The sequence below is a fragment of the Pyrus communis genome, chromosome 13 (assembly GCF_963583255.1).
Source record: "Pyrus communis chromosome 13, drPyrComm1.1, whole genome shotgun sequence".
NCBI lineage: Eukaryota > Viridiplantae > Streptophyta > Magnoliopsida > Rosales > Rosaceae > Pyrus > Pyrus communis.
The window spans coordinates 21,998,190-22,019,315 of NC_084815.1; the positions used below are offsets into that span (position 1 = coordinate 21,998,190).

Sequence of the window (21,126 nt, forward strand, 5' to 3'; positions counted from 1 at the left end):
AACTAGACTATAGCATCAATTTTTTTTTGTTAATCAGTAATTACCAAAGTGATAATAATGACCAAGCATAGTTTAGTTCGTGAAACCAAATCCTATCAGCCAAACAAAAAAAAAAAATGACACCATAATAATCAGCAAGCAAAAAAAAAGTGGAATGGTTAGTGTGCATTTCATAAATTTCATTTTTCCTGTACAATGGGTTGGTGCAAAAAATACCAAGTTAGATGATTGAAAATAATAAGAAATTGTTGTGATAGACACCCCCATAATTTATAAAATAATCACTTAAAAAATATAAAAATATCTAAAACAACACGTTTTAGAGCGCGTAGCGCCCGTGATGCAAAAATATTACGTGCGTGCATAGATGCTAATGTATATATATACGTGCATTAGTGCGTGCATAGATGCTAATGTATATATATACGTGCACAAGCACTATACATATCCGTCAGATAAGCCACCACATTCATTAGACTTCTAACAAAAGTTCTCTCTCTCTCTCTCTCTCTCTCTTGCTTTCCTGCTTTGCAAGAGCTGCAAAAATGGACGGTGGGAATGATTATAAGAAAGGTCTTTGGACAGTGGAGGAGGACAGAATTCTGACGGATTACATCGGGGTGCATGGCAAAGGCAAGTGGAATCGTGTCAATAAAGTCACAGGTAATTAATTACCACATAATATATAATCATTTGGGTAATTAAGTTCATAACAAATACATGTATATTAATGCATGTTTAACTTTGCATTAGGATTGAAGAGGAGCGGCAAAAGTTGCAGATTAAGGTGGATGAATTATCTAAGTCCCAGCGTGAAGAGAAGTGACTTCTCGGAGGAAGAAGATGATCTCATCATTCGAGTCCATAACCTCGTTGGCAACAGGTTCGTCCATAACCTAGCTCTTTCTTCAAAATAATTTAGGAAACAAATTAATCTCGGAAATTTTTCAAAATAAACGGGTAGACACTTGTGTCTACCGGTAGATGGAGGCAGAAACTTGTAATTGTAGTTCAAGCAGAAACAATTAATACGTAGTAATTAAGCATGTCAACTTTACATGTATGAAAGGTTGGTGAGAATCTATGATTTCTGCATGATTAACTTGCTTCTTTCGGTCTTCAATTTTCCTGCAAAAGTTCTACTATAACTGTTGAATGTTTATTGAGTAATCACTGTGTTGAATATTCCACCTTTCTTGGCGTTCCATTGGGTACCGTTTGGTGAGCTAAAAATAGAAGAACGCGCTGTCCGCGAAATCAAATTTGTTACTTTTTCATTTCACCTTACCCCCTTCCAGACTTGTTCCACGCCTATGGAACACAAAATTATAATTTTTTTGGACAACAATACCACTCCTCTTTTTCATTAATTCCACTGTCTACCCTCCCTCTCTCCCGTAGCCTCCCTCTCTTCTACCCTCCCTCTCTCCTGTAACCTCCTCCTCCACCACAAACCCAGCTGCATCTTCCTCGACCTCAACGCTCCCTCCGCCGCCCACTAGGCTTCCCACTCCGGCCGCCTCGTCACAACAGTTTTTGCCTCCCAAACCCTGCTTCTCCTCTCTCCCAAACCCTGCTTCATCTTTCTCACTCTCAGGATGGGTACTCCCGAGTTCAGTTCGAGCAACGAGTTTCCGGAGAGTCGATTGCTGCCAGTGACCGACAACGGCAATGTACTCGACGAAGACTTTGGCTTTGAACCCAGATTTATCAACTATGAATTGCAGTTGGGTTCTTAGTATATATGATTTTTTTTTTTCTTTCTGGGGAATGAATAAAAAATCTTGCAATCCAGAAAACAAAATATCAACCTGTAGGACAAAAAACCTTTGCTTATTTGCTGTTGGGTTTGAAAACCTTAGTGAGATAGAGATTTTGGGAAACTTTTGTTTTGATGGGGGTTTGCTAGAGCAACAAAATCAAGATTGAAATATTTAAGTTTTAAATTTGAATGGGGAAGAAGGGGTAGGGAATCTTTTTCTTTTTTCTTTTTTAAGTTTTAATTATATAAAAATAAAAATTATTTTTTATTATTAAATATTTTAAATCTACATGAAAATATTTAATTAGATTTGTGGAAAACTGTCCCGTTCTCTTCTACGTATAAACATTGTGCCAAACATCAGGCAGAATATGGATAAATTAGTCATTTAATTTTTTGTTATGTGCCGTCATGCGCTTACCAAACATTAGGTTCCATTCTATCTTGTGCGTACCAAACACAAAATAGAATAATTGTCCCGTTCCATCCTGTGCGTACCAAACATAAGGTTCCATTTCATATTGTTCCGTTCCGTCTTGTCCCATCTCGTCTCATCCCGTTCTTTCCGTCCCGTCTGGATACCAAACATACCTTTTGGATCCCAGGTCCCAACAAATAATACTGGGAAGTGTCCACTGCAATTAATTTTTCACCATTATTTTCTGTAATGTAGCTAGTACATCATAATTAATACTGGACAACTACAGTTGCACACTTGATGTGTGCATGCATATATTTCTTTGCAAGTATGCCAATTAACCCACAAAAAACCAAAAAGAAAAAACTTGACTTGAGAATTGAACCGAAAATACTATACAAACAATAAGTCGTATATAAATCACAGTTTAATGTCTCTTTATTATCTGCTTAGTGTTCCTCCAATTTTATTTGTATATAGTTTCCAAGTTGATATTCGATCTTGGATGATTATTTCTTGTCTAATTAGGTGGTCTTTGATTGCTGGCCGTGTTCCTGGGAGAACTGACAATCAAGTGAAGAACCATTGGAATAGTCATTTGAGCAAGAAGCTCGGTGTCAATTCAAAAAGAGGAAAGACAAAAGCCAAGACTTATTCCGACTCAAAACGAGCAAAAAATAATTTCTGCACACCCTCATCAGAGTCAAACTCCGAGTTGCAACCACTTCCCAATTCCGATTCCAATTCTAATATTTCTGGTGATCATGAAGCTGCAGCTGCCATTGATGGATTTGATGAGGAGATGATGAACATCCAGGACCATATTGGCTCTAAAAGTGAGGTTGGTTTTAGTGGCATGTCGGAGGCGACGATGATGAGTAATGACTACTCATTTTGGTTTCACAATGATGACCTTAATCCATATGAGCCCTTATTTATCGGACCCTACTCAGGATGATTACTACCCTTTTCAATTTGATTATTTGTGAACTTTGTTATTATATTTATATCTTAATTCTGTATTTACACTAATTCGATAATCTAAATTATATTTTTTAAAATAGTTATAAATACCAATTACAATGAAAATGTTTGATGATCTGAAGATTCCATCAACGAAATGTAATTAAAATGAGTATTGCCAAGAAGTCATTTAAATTAAATTTTATACTCATATAACATAATTGTTAATAATTAAATTATTATTTAAGTATTAATTAATGTAGTAAATTTTTTTGTTGATAATGTATCATAAAGTTTGCAAATTTAATTTAAAAAAAAAAAAAGACACAGTCACTCACATAAGGACAAGTCGACAAAAATAAATGTTAGTCACAGAGAGTCAGAGTCCAGCAGAAGTTGCCAGTGGCATAAGGTTCTGTTACAATCACTGTTCACGTTTTGGTATGCGGTCTTTTTCCAGAGACTTATACATAATGCTATACGCATTACCTTAGTCCTGTTGTTTGATTAAGTGCTTCCATTTTAAGCTTGACCAATAAATATATACAAATATATAACGTTAAGGTTAATTGCATTGTTGACGATATATCAATAACTATATATATTTATAACTTTAAAGTTGAAGTATCGTCATATTTGTATTTAAAAAAATTAAAATTAAAACTGCATTATAACAACAATGCAACATGTACATGACATATTGGTCATGTGATAAGTACTATAAAGTCATAAGCGTGATGTCTCCAGTTAGATGCAACAATATCTTAAGCAACTAGGCAAGTCATGTAATGAGTGTGATAACTTATAAGAGTGAAAATATATCTCCGAGTGCATGTAAAAATCTTCCCAGCAGCGAGCTTTGTGGTGGCTTACATATTCCCATGCCAAGTGACTCAGAATTTTTGTTCGTTTACAAACTTACTGTTGATCTGAGGAAGCTAAAATGCAAGTCTTGTCTACTTCTCTCGTTTCCTTTGTGCATGTGCAAATAAATTATTGTACTGTTGAAATCGAACACATAGTAGTTGTCATATTTCTCTGAGATTTACACATCAAGGTGGGTGAAAAAGGTACGTAAAAGATGGGAAATCTGTGATGGCCTACATGAACGTTTTGTTCCGTATTACCCCAGGTAACAAGGACCAAAGAGGAAGAGCTGGGGACAGAAAAAGAGAGAGAGAGAGAGAGAGATAGAGAGATGATTTTGTAAAGGGATAAAACCAGGTCTTGGCTCCTACTACCCAAAAAGAAAAGGATAGGATTGTCTGCCCTTCCACTTCTTGTGCTTTCCTGTTTTGTGTGATCACGGTTAAGGCACGTCAACATTTTATGTTGTTTTTTTTATAAAGATAATAAGACAAAAATAAATAGTAATATTCATTTTTTCTTTGTAGAGATAATAAGCCACGGTTGACGTGGGTTAACCGTGACACGCAAAATAGGAGGGCTCATGAGGGTATCGGAAGTAAAAGGGCAAACAATCCTTGTCCAAAAGAAAAAGAGTAGAAGATGATATGGGCAAGTGGAATGAGGATCCTTTTTTAATTATCATTTTGAGGATCTCGAGAATTCTCTAATCACATTCGTTCATTGTACATCATACGGTCAGTTTTTATCAGATACTGTTTATAGTTAATTTTAAATAAAAAATTTACAATAATTTTTTACTACATGATATATAATAAACGAATGTATTTGAAAGATTCTTGAGATCCTCACAAATAGAAACCGGAGAGTATCCTCATTCTGGGCTTGCCTTTCAGCCTTTGACCTCGTCAAATATTTGTCCTCAATCTATTTAGGGTTTCAAGAAAACCCAACTACAACTCCCCTCTTGGAAAATACCTATTGGATTGGATGGGTTTGAATTGTTTCCCCCACAACATTTAAATAATTGATCTTTTGAAGGATGGAAAAAGTTGCTTTCCTTCCGTCTACTTGAAAGTCACTACCCTTTCAACATCAAAATTATTGGATTGAAATACTACATTTTAGAAACGTGTCTTGTATACATTGTATTTGCTTTCTAAATAAGGTTTTATTTTAGGGAAAATGATTCTCTCCGGGTCTCTTTCATCAAATTCATCAAGTTCATCCATTTGGACAAGTGAAATTTGATCGAATGGCTAAAGTTATTAAAACTTTTAAACCGGTCCCTTGTTTGTAGTTGTTGGATCAAATTTCAATGACCCAGATAGATAAACTTGGTGAACTTGGTGGAAGAGATCATAAGAGGATCTCTTTCCTTATTTTAAAATCTAACTTGTCTGTATGTAGGAATATTTCTTGATTCCTAAAGAGAACGATATATCGCCTTTGGTGTATCTTTAATGAAACTGTATACTTATGATAACTCAATCTAATGATTTTTAATGATGTAGTTAAACCCTAGTTGAGAACGATACGAATTCGTAAGTACGAAAATCCTTGGTCATAAAGAAGTAATATTGTTGCTATATATAATATAACTAGTGCGTCTCTTAAGTCATCGTCTGGGGAATCTCAATGCAGAAAAAGCTCTATTGAAAAAAACCGATTGAAAAACGCTGCCATAATCTGCAGTATGTTGTAAAATAGGATTAATCGGCACACGCTACAAATGATTAACGAGATGCAGAGATATCAGGCACCTGCATGCCTTTCGCCCCTCCCAAAGCTGCAACGACTATGTATATATGGAAAGAGAGTAGGGTTTGTAATCAAATCTCTGTACTTTCCTCCCCTATCAACTAGCCACGACTCACAAGTCACAGCACAAGGTGCATCATGAATGCAAAAGACCTTGCTAGCTAACTAGTTCTGAACAAAAATATTCTACTTATTCGAAATTGGTGCAACTTTGATACATATTATATATTTTCGTGAATACTTGAAGAACATGTTTACTTAACATAAATGGGGAAGGTGCCGAAGAAAATGATGAAGTACTAAAGAAAGAAATCAGATCAATTAGGTTCTCTTTCAAGATGAAACTCACTCTTTTCCAAAAAGTTAAGAGGTGAAATGATTCTCCTACTCATTTTCAATAAACACAGAAAACTCAAAAATTAAGAACAAGATGATTCCAAATTCCAATTCTAACATATAACTAAACATCAAAAGTATCTTGTTTGGTTGGTTCTGGGTTTCGACAGAGATATGGGTTTTAGTCGAATATTTAGCGGCATTACAACTAGACGTGTGACATGCTCCATGATGCAAACAAGGATTATAGTTTCAGGCAGTCCATGGCCAATTGTCAAGTTTCAATGTTTTTCGTGTTTGATATTGTCTGTTTGCAGATTGAAGGCCCCACCTTCAGGTATAGGAATAGGATTCTCTCTTCTCTGAATCCCCTCCCATTCTGTCTCATTCTGTCTCCTTTTCTCAGACTTGTTTTTTTTTTTTTTGTCTTAATTTCTCTATAAAAAATCAATATAAGATGCTAACGTGGTTTAATCGTAACCGTTTAAATAAGAGAAGAGGAAAGGGAATAAAGATTAGGAGGGGAGAGAATCTTACTCCTCACGTACGCAGGCAACCACTGGAAATCAAGGTAACACCTTCACAAAAACCTGATATTTTTTGTTTGACTCGAGTTTGTCAATTGTTTGTTTAACCTTGGTTGTTATTTTCTTGTAGCAGATGGACAGGTGAAGACATCGTCCAAATGGTCAGGCACCAAATACAACCCAAACTTTGCAGCCTTCTCCCACTAAAGCAATTTCCCCCGTAGGTACATTAACTGGGGTATAGATTTCGCTCGTCTGATACATTGTCAAATTTTTGTCCCCAGTCTTATTTTAGGGTTCCCCTCCCGGAAAATAGCTGTTGGATGGGTTTGAATTGCTATCCCCACAACATGTAAATAATTGATCTTTTGATGATGTAAAAAGTTGCTTTCCTTTTGGCTGCTTGAAAGTTGAAAGTCACTTCCCTTTCAACAACAAAATCATTGGATTGAAAAATAGTACATTGTATAAACGTGTCTTGTTTACATTATATTCACTTTCTATAGAAGGTTTGTTTTTAGAATCTAATTTGTCTCTCTAGGAATATTTCTTGATTCTTCTCCGTTAATTATTTATTGTCTTCGTGCATTTTTCAGGAAGTTTTAATGAAACACTTTCGGTAATGTCCATTTTTAACGAAAATGACATTTTTACTTTAAAAAATCACTCATTGTACTATTCACTTACAACATCTTTTCGTTATTTTGATTAAAACTCAAAATTTTTAAACCATTTTTTATTAGTTTTACTCATTTTTAATGAAACTTTGTACTAATGATAATTTAATCTAACGAGTTGTAATTGATTTATCTAAACCGAGTAAAGAATGATAAACTCGTCAATATAGCAAGTACACTGCATCTGCATTCCGAGTATGAATTCGTAAGTACATAAATCCTTTGTAAAAAAATGAAGTGATTATTACACACAAAACTCATAAAATATATATTATTACACACAAAACTCATAAAATCCGTTCCGTCAATTATATACAATCCGTCACGTCAAATATATATTATTACACACAAAACTCATAAAATCATCTCTAACTCTTAGGCTAAAAATCAAAAATTTTAGTTCGAAAAATTTAGCTTTTAATTTAAAAACAGCTTTTCTGCTTCAATCCTTTTAAATAATGAACTTAGGCTAATTTTTTTTATCTTAAATTAACTTTTAAAAATAATAATAATGTAGATTATTGTAAATTAATTTTATGAACATTTTAATCTAAAAATATTTAAATTCCGATAAATATTGAAAAATCATTAAATCTTTTCACAAAGCAAGCATGTAACTTTCACCAATCTTTCAACTTTCACCAAACTTTCAATTTTCACCAATCATCTTCTATATAAACATAGGTCCAATATTAGTTGATCACACAATCTTTCAACCTTCAATCATCTTCTATATCCACCAATCTTTCAACTTTCAAAGTACATAAACTTAAAACTTAATAATGATATCCACCATCTTGATTTGGTGATGAACTTAGTGGTGGACTTAGGATATAGCCTTGAGATGAATTATCATCTTGGAATATACTTCTTCTGGCATCCATTTGCAAATTTCCCTTTGCTTACCACGTAAGTACTTCTTCCTCGCTGGAGTGTATTTGTTGAGGTCCTCTATCATCAAATTTATTTCGAACCTCTCTTGCTTGCTATCCCATTCTTCCTTCATTTGCAAACAAATTCGGGTCGCTTCTTCTTGGTGAGCACTATGGGTTTCACTCAATCTTGCATTTCCGGTAGCAATGTGTCCACTCGAAGGATCTTGAGACTTTCCTTTTCTCTTTGCTTCCTTTTGCTTATCTCTTCCCAGGGGTTTTGCAAAAGAAGGAGTTGGGGTCATTTCATCGACACCTTCATTGACAACTTTATCTCCGACATTTGTCGGTGCGGCTTCACGTTGAAATAATATTCCCCATTGTTGGTCCGCATTGGTTCCCCACCTCGGACAATTCTTAAGGACGTCCCAAGCATGTTGAGACTTAAAAACTTGATTTTTTGGCGTTACTCTTGTCTTGTGAATGTCCATTTTTCACCCTATGCAAAAAATACATAAAAATAATTAGTTGCAAAATAATATTATGTACATGACAAATAAAATATTAGGAAAAAAAAAACTCACAATTTATGTGGCACTCCTTCCACATGCCATGCCAACCACGACTCTCTCCAAGCTTCCCTTCCATAAAGTGCATGCTTGGTTGATAGTCTTCCACCGATCGTAAACACCACCACTGTCCCTCATGCCGTCATTGCAGTTTTCTTGAAACTTTGCAATGATTTTATCCCACAAAATCTTTTTATTTTGATTTGTGCCAACTGCACCATCTTCGCTAACAGAAACCTACGCTAAGCATAAAACAAAATCTTCCTCACAGGTCCAATTACGACCTCTAATATGCTATCTTGCCATGTTGAACAATTTAGAAATGGTAGAAAGAAAAATTAGAAGAATTGTACGAGAAAATTGAGTTTTGTGTGGATGTTTGAACAAATACATAGGTATTTATAGAGTTTTTGGGTGAATTTTGAGTTAAATAATTTTTTTTAAATTATTTTAGCCATTGGATTTAAATTTGGGTCATTAGATCTTTTTTTTACCGTTAAATTTGATTATATTCGATCTTAGCCGTTGGATTCAATGTATTTTAAAATAACATTTTTTAAGAAAGCAAAATTTGAATCTGACCAACGGTCCAAAAATTCCAGCTCTTGAATACGGAAAAGAGCCGTTGGGCTTTGGGTTGTGTTCAATAGTGGCCCTGATAGTGGGCCCCTTGTCGGGCACTGAAGGCGAGCGAGCCGCATGGGGCAAGCAGGCGAGTGAACGGGCCGATAATGGGTATTTTTTGGGCGAGTCCACGTGTGTGTGGGCTAAATTTTGGGGGGGGGGGGGGTAATTGGCCTAGGTTTAGCATTTGACTTTTAGCCCAATGATTTGGCTTGGGTTAGGTTGTGGTTGGGGGGGGGGGAATAAGTGGGGTATTTTGGCTTTTAGCCCAGGGTTGGAAGCAGTCTAAAGCATGAACATGGCAAAGAGTGCTAAAACCCTAGCTAGATGGATACTCGTACAATATCTAGTTAGCAGTCGCACAATCAACACAAAAAAGATAGTAATTAGACAATGGACAAAATGGCACCCTCTTTTTTCCCGACACATCTGTTTATTCATGTCTCTTAATTTTTCTTTGATTTATTCAATTCAAAGAAAAAACTAAACATGACCGAAGGAAAGAAAAAGAATGTTATGAAATCACTTCCGCAAGATCTTCATATGCAAGAAATTTTGAGCATCTCAATCTGAGGAAGCAAAGGGTCAAAACTTCTCGCAAACAAATACAACAACCTTGTTGTTAAAATAAAAAGAAAACTATTGAAAAGGGTTTCAAAACTTTGAGTTTTAACAAAAAAAACCATGCTATAACTTTATTTAATGATAAGGACAAGAGAAAGAAAAAAAAACAAAAAACAAAAAAAAACCTAACTAAAGGCGCGTGCAAAGAGCACTCAACCAATCCTTCAGTTGCATAACCCTCTGACATAATTCAAGCATGTTTTATTCCTTTAAAACTAAAATTTTAAATTGAAGTGGGTTCCGTTCAATTCATAACCAAATCTAGGGCGGTATGGTTGGGAAGGAGTCGGTCAGGTATGGGCGTTGACATTGATCTCTATCATGGTTTTTTTTTTTTTTTTGGGCATTTTGATAAAAGAACTTGAAAAATCTAAGACGAGCATCTACCGTTAAGTTTCATAAACAGTGTAGAAAGTTTCATAAACAGTGTAGTAAGTTTTATAAATAGTGTTGTACGTTAAGTTTCATAAACAGTGTAGTAAGTTTCATAAAAAGTTTGTGTGAGGGGGCGCGCATGTCCACGCGTTAGTTTTTTTTTTAAATATTAAATTTATGTTTTTTTTAAATTAAATTTTAAGTTTCTTTTTGTCATTTTTATTAAAATTTAAGAGTTTTTCATTAAAATTTAATTTATTAAATAAATTTATAACATGATTTTTTATTAAAATAAACTTAGTTCAAGTTCTTTTCATGAAAATTCCTTAAAATAAAATTACAAAACAAACACATTAAAGAACGAGTTTCAACATCTTGTACGTTTTTCTTCTAACGAGACCGAGAAATTTGGCAACATATATATATTATGGTCTACCTTGCTTCGTCGGAATTTGGCAACATATATGTTATGGTCTGCAATGCTTGGTCGGAAATGTGTTGTCACGTTGAGCACAGGGTAAAAAGACAAAGACCATCACTATAACCTTGTAATCATATGTAACATTTGAATATGTTGGCACGAGTCGAATCTCACTTGGAAACGATGCAGAATCAATAGGCAGATTATCGATTAACACGACGAATTCCCCCGCTGAAGTAACAAAACTTACGTTAAAGACAGTTGCGTAGAAATCAGGGTTCGGAAGGCTCATGCTCGAGGTCGTTTTAGCATATCAAATTGTGATCGTGGGATTTCATTGTCTTCTTAACCCTTCGGGAAAAAATGTTTTCTGTGACAGCTACGAGCTTGCAAGTCTTGCATTGTGATGCTACACAAAAATCATTAAGAGTGAATTTCGTATCACGAAAGAGTCCAAAGAAAATAATCGGGGTTTGAATCAAAAGGTAATGGACTAATTAACTTGATAACTTCAAATTCTAAATAAGTTTATCCACCATAATTCTCTGCTTCACTCCAGTCGGAGATTCCAAGTTCATAATTGCATTAGAAACGACGATGATGATTGATGAAAGACGGTGAACCAGCATTGACCTAAATGTTAAAAAGAATGAAAGAGTTATGTTTTCAAATAGAAGGGGAGTTTTGGAGAACAAGTCTGCAACAATGAAAATGTCCCAACCGAGAATTAAGTTTGGCCAAGTGTCCAAGACCCAATAAAATGCAAGCAAAACCCCAATTTAAAAAGAGTTTTACATAAAGAGCAGTTATGAAGTAGGGTAATGCTAGAGATACTAAATTTGTGAGTAATGCTAGGAAGATTAAATTTGGTGGCTAAATTTTGAAAACTAAAAGACATGTAAGTTGATGATTGGTTTGTTATTAAAGTATTGATAGACGTGCTCATTTCTATTTGTGACCGATCATTTAGTTTGTAATTTTAGTCTCTAAATTTAGTCACCCTAACATTACTCTAAATTTGTAGACAAAATTTTGGAAACTAAAGGACATGAAAGTTGATGATTAATTTATTATTTAAGCATTGATTAAGGTGCTCACTTTTTATTGGTGACACATCATTTAATTTATAAGTTTTGTCTTCAAATTTAGTCTCCCTAACATTACTTGATGAAATATACCCAAACACGACCGTTCAAACCAATTGCTATTTCAAAGGAAATCTTTTTCCCAAGTTCCTCAAGAATTGGACATCTTGGCGAACTCAGCAACCTGAAAACCAGATGACTGGTTAATTATAACATAGAAGAAAAATGAAAAAAAAAACCACTGTTTTACTCATTGACTATGTGCTTTATACTAGTACCGCGTTTATTAATCCGTAATCAAATTGAGATGAATTGAATTGAGGAGGAATTCAAATGAGTTGGAATCAGAATCATATTCCTATTGAAGTTGTTTACTAAAATTGTTTGGAATCAGAGTAGGAATGATGTTGAATCTATATAAGTTGTTTACTAATTTACTTCAACCGGAATGAAAACTAGGTTGATTACTATATTGCCCTTGCATAAATAAATTATTTTCATACTAATTAATTAAATTAAATTCTTAATTATATTTATATAATAAAATTCATCTATATAAAAATATATAAATAGGTTTTATTTATTTATTAAAAGATGGCAGGAATGACATTGAGTTCATATAAGTTGTTTACTAATTCACTTCAATCGGAATGAAAACTAGTTTGATTACTAAATTGCCCTTACATAAGTAAATTACTTTCATACTAATTAATTAAAGGGTAAATTATATTTTCATACCTCAGGTTTGGGGCCTATTTCAATTCCTTACAACATCTTCAAAACATTTCACTTTCATACCTTAAGTACTATTTTATTTCAAAATAATACCTCCGTTACATTTTCCATCCATTGATCCGTTAAGTGCTGACGTGGTTGCCACATATATGCCACGTGGCTGCCAAATGTTTTAATAAACCTAAATCTTCTAAATATTAAAATAAAAAAAATAAAAAACCTAAACCTTATTCCCTTTCCCCTTCCCCGCAACCCCCAACCCAAACCCTAAATCCCATGTCTTCTCCGATACACTCTTCCCTGTTCACCTCCCCGACCCACTTCATCTTCTCCACCCAGCACCCCCCTTTCTCCCATCCCCCATCATCACCCACCCCTTCTCCCATCACCAACCCTATCCATCAGCCCCCAGATCTTTTCTGCCTTCATCTTCGACAACACATTGCAGCCACCAGGAAGCCTCGAGCTTCAACAATCCCCGAGTTCAACAACACATTAAAGCCCCACGAAGCCCCGAAATCGCTGCCGTTCTTCCTCCTTGCTACCTCGCCAACATTGAACTTCTTCTTTACCATGACCAACATTGAACTTCTTCCCTATTTACAAAACCCAGATCCCCTTCCTTCCTCCTCACCTCTCTGCAATTCCTATTTACAAAATCCATTCCCCTAGAAGAAGAAGAAACCAAACCCATCTGTTCCCAACCCGCCCTCACCTCGATGACCCACTTGCCTTCCCCACCCCCACCCCCCCCCCCCCCCCGGGCGACGGTTGTAGGTATTTGGGTTATGGTTTTGTAGGTATTGTGTTGCAGGTATTTGGGTTGCAGGGGTTTCTAAGAAAACCAGTGAAAAAAAAAAAAGCAGAGAAGTGATTAAAGGTGGGGGCTTTGAGGTGGGAGAGGTGGATGGGGATATGGGTTTTGGGGGAAGGAGACACGCGGAGGTGGGAGACGGAGGGTGGCGAGGGAAGAGGTGGGAGAGGGGTGGAATTCGAAACTCAAACCCTAGAGAGGGAGAGGGAAGGAGGAAATTGAAAAAAGGGTGTCAGGGAGTGTGTGGGGTTGGTGTGGAGGAAGAAGAAAAGTGGGAGAGATGGGTAAGGGGGTGGGGATGAACGGACGGGAAGAAAGAGATGGGTAAGGGGGTGGGGTGGGATGTGGGGTTGCGGGGAAGGGGATCTGGGTTTGGGTTTTTTTGGTTTTTTTTAAATTTTCTTTTAAGGTTAATATTATAATATTGTTAATGTATAAAAAAATTATTATTTTTTTGCCACGTGGCAGCCACATCAGCACAAATGTGGCAGCAACGTCAACATTTAACAGACCATTGGATGGAAAATCTAACAGATGTATTATTTTGAAATAAAATAGTAGTTAAGGTATGAAAGTGAAATGTTTTAAAGATGTTGTAAGGAATTGAAATAGATTTCAAACCTGAAGTATGAAAGTGTAATTTACCCTTAATTAAATTAAATTCTTAATTAAATTTATATAATAAAATTCATCTATATAAAAATATATAAATAGGTTTTATTTATTCATTAAAAGATGGCATAATGAGTGTCAAATGAAGGGCAATGTTGTGATAATTAGAAACAAGTGAGGGCATAATTGGTAGAAAAAAATCCATTCCAGATTCCTAAAGTGTCAAGAAATTGAAATACCTCCCTCATGTAGGGAGTCCAATTCCTCCAAAATTAGGAGTTGGATTCCTTAATGCGTGTGGACTCCACATGTATTTTGATATCCTAAGATTACGTAAACAAAGATGTATCCCATAATCAGAATCCAATTCCGTAAATTGATTCTGATTATGGGTACATAAACGTGCCATAGAGCAGTAACTATCCTCTAAGCACTTCTCATATATCACAGAAAGGGAACTGCACCTCACATTCTTGAAAGGCCAGTCGAACAGTCAACATTGTAACCATCTTTAAGGACGCCATACACTGCTGCTTTTCCACTGGCTAGACATCACACAACAATTTCGATCACAGACAAGAAATCGTCACAGAAATTCAACGAATCAACATTTACAAGAACTAACACACAGGTTAAACAGAAGTGTGTCCCAAAATGAAAAGCAATAAGATAGAAAACCAACCATTAGGGCATGACAACTCAGGATTCATGCCAGGGTTTTGCCTCCACAACCTGAACATATAGCAATGCACCCACCTGTGAAGTAACTGACTAGCCGTTAATAAACAGTGCAAAAAATAAAACAAAGAACAGAATTTGAAGTTGAAAGAAATTAATAAGCTATTGTGCTAACTGCTAAGGACCAAATTACAACAATGAAAATACTACAATTTCAAGCAGCTTTTCTACGTCATTCCAATTGCGGTTTTAACTACCGCATAATTGTTTCATAGCTTTCAACTGAACTTCCATTGAAGAGATGTTGGACTGGTTTGGTATTACTGTGCTTTGAAAAGAAACTGCTTTTGTTGTGTTGTGAGAATAAACTTATTTTTGCTGCTTCACGTTTTTAGTTTTTCTTTCATCCAAAACTGTGAAAATAAGCTGTTTTTAAGTATTTACCAAACACCTTTTTGAGCTCAGCTTTTTTTTATACCCACTTTTTATAAAAACATATCAGTATCAAACCAGTACGTAACCCTGTTCCTTGTCTCTCTCTCCCCAATGCCCCCCAATGAAACAAAATCTTTTTAATGAAACTTTATTTGTTTTCTAAAACACATTTTCTAACTACACTGGAGCCTAGTAATGTTCTAATTACTTGTTTAACATGACTATGAACATCATTCAAGTTGCAGCAAGTTAGAATCAGTCACTAATAACAAGATTATGACAAACTTTAAGTTTATAAAAGCTCCCAACAGCTCCCTCCCAAATATACAACTTCTGTTTTTACTTGGGAGTAGTACCCACTGGTCTAAAACAAGATGTTTCGATTGTGAGCGAAGTATTGAGGCTACTGATGTTAAGTAGATCATAAAGTTGATCCACAATTAGTAAGTTTTGACAGTTAAGCAAATTTAAGACTTGGTACTTAAACCATATTTAGTAAGCCCACGACAACACACTTGTACAATTTTTTCTTTTCTTCAAATATTCATGTTTTCTGTATACTTATAAAAAATACAGCAACGCAACATATATAGACGTAACCTTGATCTAATTTAGTCTTTGATACATAATTATCAAAAACATGTTTTCGGTATTTGATCAAATTTAGTCTTTGATTAAGAGCATTCATCACTCTTTGTACTCAAGGCGTCACGAGGGGCCCTATATTCATGTCTAGGTGGGCAATGAGGGTTCGAAGTTCAGAACTTTAGCAAATACCAACATTAAAATTTGATAACTAACTAAACCTTGATCTAGTAGAGCTTCTCCTTTCAATATCGAAATATGTCCCAAATACAAACATCACCTTTTACTTAATTAAATATTAATTAGACTAAATATATTAATTAGTTAATTAACAATTTAGGGTGCATTTCCCTTTTTAATGTTAAATGAACATAAGTCATTTGCACATTGCCGATATTTTGGTGTTACATTAAGACACAGCTTGTCGTTTACCAAACAAAAACAAAAACAAAAAACAAAATTACTTTCTCCTATGTTAAGAAACGAGCTTGTCATTTCAAACCAGTGTTCTAAAAATAGGCCTATGCGGTCCCTTAGGCGCTAGGCGATGGCCAGCCGCCGAGATTAACCTCTAATTGGGAAGAAAATCGGGGAAGGGATTAGGCGGGTGCCGAGGCAGTCTTGGCGACGCTTGGGCGGCCTAGGCGGGTTACTTGATGGCCTAGGCGGTTTGACCGTTTCAATTCCTTATGTTTTTAAGTGAGTAAGGAGAAATGCAGAGCTATCTGTGTTATGAACTCCAGCAAAGAAGACGAGCGGAAGAAGACTCTTTGATTCTCACTCCACGTGACCACTATCAGGTCTCAGTGTTCCATATTTAATATATTTTGAATTGTCGCCCAATTAAAATTAGACACCTAGCAGTCCTATTTGACTGATATGTATAAAGAAGGGGACAACTAGCATGAAAGTGCTCCACATCCCTCCCTTATATGCATCTCAGCTTGCTCACTTCCTTTTTTTTTTTTTTTTTTGGTTTTAAATTGCTGATTAAATATTTTATTTTTTTGGTCAAAATACTTTGTTTTCAATGATTAAATGATTTCTACACCATATATTTGGCACCTTTATTTCTCTTTAAATGCACTATAAATTCATATGATCTTGGAAAAATATATCCTAAAATACTAAGATTTGTATCATTTGAACTTTTATCTTATTCCATCAAATTAACCAAAGTATTAAAGATTTATTGTAAATTTACTCAAATCCGCCTAGGCCATCTAGGCCGCTTAGGCCCTGCCTAGGCCCCTAAGCGCGCTAGGCCCCATCCTGCCACCCGACTAATGCCTAACGTCTTTTCGAACCATGTTTCAAATAGACAACAACATTCTCAACTCAAGGGTTAGGGTTTTGTAGTACAATTACATACAAATTTCGAACTTGCATCACTCTCTCATTCCCTCCCTGTCGCTAAACTACAAAGTGAAGTTGTTGCTTCTTCTTCTTCTTCTTCTTATTCTCCATTCTCTCATTCACCATAGCTATAAAGGTCGAGGTTGAATCAATGAATTGGTACATTATCACACCACGTCACTCTAAAATGGTTGCTTCCCACCCTCAACAGGATGAGGTATTGCTGAAGGCTGGGCAAAGGTATTGCTTACTGATTTTCAAATTTTTTTTATATTAAATGTTTATATCTTATTATGGGTTTGTGGAGGAGGAGGTGGATGAGGATGATAAGGAGGATGATGATGAGGAGGTGGAGGATGAAGAGATGATGAGGATGATGATAAGGTGGAGGAAAATGAGGAGGATGATGATGAGGAGAGTGATGAGGAGGATGATGAGGAGGATGAGCTTAGTTAATTAAATATTAAAATAAATATATTAGTTAATTAACAATTTAGGATTCATTTTCCTTTTTAATGTTAAATGAACATAAGTGATGAGGAGGATGATGAGGAGGTGGAGGAAGAAGATGACGATGGGGAAAGTGATGAGGATGATGAGGATAATGATAAGGAGGATGATGAGGATGATGAGGAGGATGAGCTTAGATAATTGAATATTAGACTAAATATTAGTTAATTAACAATTTAGAATGCATTTCTCTTTTTAATGTTAAATGAATATAAGTAATGACGAGGATGATGAGGAGGTGGAGGAGGAGGATGACGATGGGGAAGGTGATGAGGATGATGATAAGGAGGATGAGGAGGAGGATGACGATGGGGAAAGTGATGAGGATGATGATAAGGAGGATGATGAGGAGAATGAGAATGATGAGCAAGAGTAGGAAGATGAAGAGGATAAGAGAGATATAGAAAACATGGGGATTTATGCGATTGGTGGTCCAAATGGTTATCTGGCATAGAGGCAAGAGTTTTGAGTTTGGTTTGGCACCTTACAGGTTTATGGGTATCCTATGTAAGCTTAATCTTGTTTGTGCAGGTCAAGCAAGATCGACAATATGTTGAGGTCCTTGGTTTCATTATTTGAAAGATGCATTGTTGATGCTGTTGTTGAAACAGTTAAGAAGTGTGATTATTTTGAGCGGTTGGTTCAAACCACAAAGACATGGAGAATTCCCTTCTCACTCTTTATGTCACATGTCCTCCACTTGGTGCACCCTATGAAGATGAGGCACTTCTACTAATAAAGCAGAACATAATGTAGAAAGATGTTAAGGTTAAATCCCATATATTTAATTAGCAGACATCTATAAATTTTCACTTGGATTTTTTCTTGCTTTGATATATAAAATTTGTGTCTTTAATACAGATTGAATTGGAAAGTCGTGACAAAGTTAGAGGTTTTGCAGAATCTTTATGGGAGTCGGATAAAAATATAGAGGTTGTCCTACTTGAAAATGGCCTTGCAAAACTTCGAAATACCTTTGTCTTTACTAGGGTTGCAACTTACAATGACCTTGTACGAGCTCAAGAAATTGCAAAAACAAAAAAGTTGAATGTATGTGAAGTTGCATGCATACCTACACTATTTAAACATGTCTTCCCTTTGAACCAATTTTTCTAATAATATGCATTTTTCCATTGTAGATTTGGAAGACTCATGTTGAATGACCAGTCGGCAACATCGAATAGAAAAAAGAGCTAAAGGTCATTTGCATAACTAATTGCATGAATTAATACCCTTCTAATGTTGTAAAATGCCGGATGATATATGTCGTGTTCTTTATTTTTCATGTATTGGTAACAGAAGTTTTGGACCATGGTAGATTTTATGTCGAACGTCGAGGATCAGACTGGACTTGTTCAATTATGTAGCTTGGTGTATATTACAATCCCTAGTTCGATGGAAGCAGACAAGTTTTTAAGTGAGCAAATACTAAAGAAGGAACTTTCTGCCACAATTGTGCTTCTAGACTCTGAGGGCGAGATGATTAACTGTGATGAACTTGGAGGGTTAGTATTTCTTGTATGAGCAAATTCTGAAACGAGTATCAACGCTACCATGGTTCAAGTTTGATTCATAACCATCTTCTTTAGTCCTAGTATTTTGAAAACTTGTGTCTCTTTATTAAATCATTAAGTGGCCCGACCTTTCATTGACGTTGAAAGTTAGTGTTGGTGAAATTAGCGTATTAATTTGGCTCTTTGGTTTGGTCTAGCTTGCAAGTCTTCTGTGTTAAAACTAGTTTCGTGCAACATTTTTGTGAATAACTTCCCTTGCTATTGCTTTGGTGAAGTATGGGAAAAGCAGATAGATGACAGTGAAGAAAAGAAGAAACCACTCAAGGAGTTACAGAAGTTGCAAGAAGAAGCACGAGAAAAAAGGAAGGGGATTTGGCACTAACTATTTAGTTTAAGGGCGTTAGATATAATTTTGTGTATATCTGCGATGGCTTTAATTAACAATTTAGGATACATTACCCTTTTTAATGTTAAATGAACATAAGTGATGAGGAGGTGGAGGAGGAGGATGACGATGGGGAAAGTGATGAGGATTATGAGGAAGAAGATGATGATGATGATGATAAGGAGGGTGATGAGGATGATGAGGAGAATGAGAATGATGAGCTGGAGTAGGATGAGGGTGAAGAGGATGAGAGAAATAGAGAAAACATGGGAATTTATGTGATTGGTGGTCCAAATGGTTATTTGGCCTAGAGGCAAGAGTTTGAGTTTGGTTTGGCATCTTGCAGGTTTATGGGTACCTTATGTAAGCTTAATCTTGTTTGTGCAGGTCAAGCAAGATCCACATTATGTTGAGGTCCTTGGTTGTGGGGAGACAAAAAATATAAAACGGTGCTTAGATTTTAGGCCGATTTGTGTAATCATGGTTTTCAACCCATATATAACTTCCTTGGTCGACATCTCTCTTTCACTCTCTTGAACATTTTCAATGCACTAAAAATGTTTGAGAGATTGAAAGGGAAGATCTTGACTAAGGAAGGCATATAGAGTTGAACCCATAATCACACAAACTAGACCAAAATCTAAAGCATGTTTCATGTCCTCTTCGCCCCACATGCACTTAATTCAAGCTTCATGTCCTCTTCGCCCCACATGCACTTAATTCAAGCCACACATAGCTTCCCTTCCTAACCTCAAAAACAAAACAACAATATGATTGACATCTAAAATTCTATCCCCGATGCCTTACGGCTTTGCCTTATCCCCAGATGATGCGTGACCGAATCGTGGAAGACTTGTGACCTAATAGTGTGACCTCTGTGGGTTTGGGTTGCACCAGGCCTGCCTTCTGGCAGCACGAGAGAAGGTGAGAGATCCCAAACTTTGTTTCGTGACTCTATAACATAATTCAACTTGCCCGCATACTCCAAACTTCCCAAGTTTCGCCATTGTTGTACATTGACATATGGCATGGGATGTTTTATTCCCTCCAAAATCTATAGCCAATCGACAAGTTGATAATCGTGGCTTGATATTCCTAACGTTTTTTAAATACAACTATATTTTCACACGTAATCATAAAGTTATAGTTTGAACTAACTACACTAATTGTCAAATCCCTACTTATTAGTAATCACCTAATCACGGTTGGTCTTAAAATTAGACCTTCCAATCAAAATGGTCCATGAAATAGAAGGTCCATCAATTTAGTCTCCGAAATGGCTTCAGCAAACTTTTGAATCAGTGAATTTTTATTAGAACTAAAAGATTTCGTCCTCTTGCTTGAATATTAAGGCGTAATTTGTAGTTCGTTCATTTCTTGATTGGTTGGTTTTTCTGTTGCAGTAGTTTTGGATACTATACAATTTAGAAACTTAACTGTAGGTTTGAATGATTGAGGTGGAAAACACTTGCAACCCCCATGTATTTTCGATTGAAGATCACTTTTACAATAAATCATTCGAATTAGAGATCTTTTAGTAATGTATCCAATAAATCAACTGTGTAGGTACCAAGTAGGATATTCATGATAAATTGTTGATTTTGACATATTTGGATGATTA

General features: G+C 35.7%; 2 protein-coding genes and 1 pseudogene across 2 annotated transcripts; 2 read left to right on the top strand and 1 right to left on the bottom strand.

Annotated features, from left to right (window-relative positions):
- Nucleotides 1-472: 472 nt before the first annotated feature.
- Nucleotides 473-3,241, top strand: LOC137713652 (transcription factor WER-like). Its single transcript, XM_068452976.1, has 3 exons — nt 473-663; nt 754-883; nt 2,709-3,241. The coding sequence occupies exons 1-3, from the start codon at nt 546-548 to the stop codon at nt 3,136-3,138; spliced, it is 678 nt and encodes a 225-aa protein (XP_068309077.1). The 5' UTR covers nt 473-545; the 3' UTR covers nt 3,139-3,241.
- An 8,052-nt stretch (nt 3,242-11,293) lies between these two features.
- On the bottom strand, nt 11,294-17,222 carry LOC137712366 (uncharacterized; annotated as a pseudogene).
- A 589-nt stretch (nt 17,223-17,811) lies between these two features.
- LOC137712367 (uncharacterized) lies at nt 17,812-19,735 on the top strand. Its single transcript, XM_068451455.1, has 5 exons — nt 17,812-17,978; nt 18,138-18,309; nt 18,468-18,656; nt 18,906-19,111; nt 19,606-19,735. Exons 1-5 carry the CDS (start codon nt 17,812-17,814, stop codon nt 19,733-19,735), a joined length of 864 nt encoding a protein of 287 aa, XP_068307556.1.
- The last annotated feature ends 1,391 nt before the right edge of the window (nt 19,736-21,126 follow it).

What these genes read in the sequence shown, in the direction of transcription:
- LOC137713652 (XM_068452976.1), top strand. Translation starts at nt 546, where the DNA reads ATGGACGGTGGGAATGATTATAAGAAAGGTCTTTGGACAGTGGAGGAG. An exon ending in TCGTGTCAATAAAGTCACAG is followed by an intron (nt 664 to 753) that starts GTAATTAATTAC and finishes ACTTTGCATTAG; the next exon opens with GATTGAAGAGGAGCGGCAAA. An exon ending in CATAACCTCGTTGGCAACAG is followed by an intron (nt 884 to 2,708) that starts GTTCGTCCATAA and finishes TTGTCTAATTAG; the next exon opens with GTGGTCTTTGATTGCTGGCC.
- LOC137712367 (XM_068451455.1), top strand. Translation starts at nt 17,812, where the DNA reads ATGAATATAAGTAATGACGAGGATGATGAGGAGGTGGAGGAGGAGGAT. An exon ending in TGTCACATGTCCTCCACTTG is followed by an intron (nt 18,310 to 18,467) that starts GTGCACCCTATG and finishes TCTTTAATACAG; the next exon opens with ATTGAATTGGAAAGTCGTGA. An exon ending in AACTGTGATGAACTTGGAGG is followed by an intron (nt 19,112 to 19,605) that starts GTTAGTATTTCT and finishes AATGAACATAAG; the next exon opens with TGATGAGGAGGTGGAGGAGG.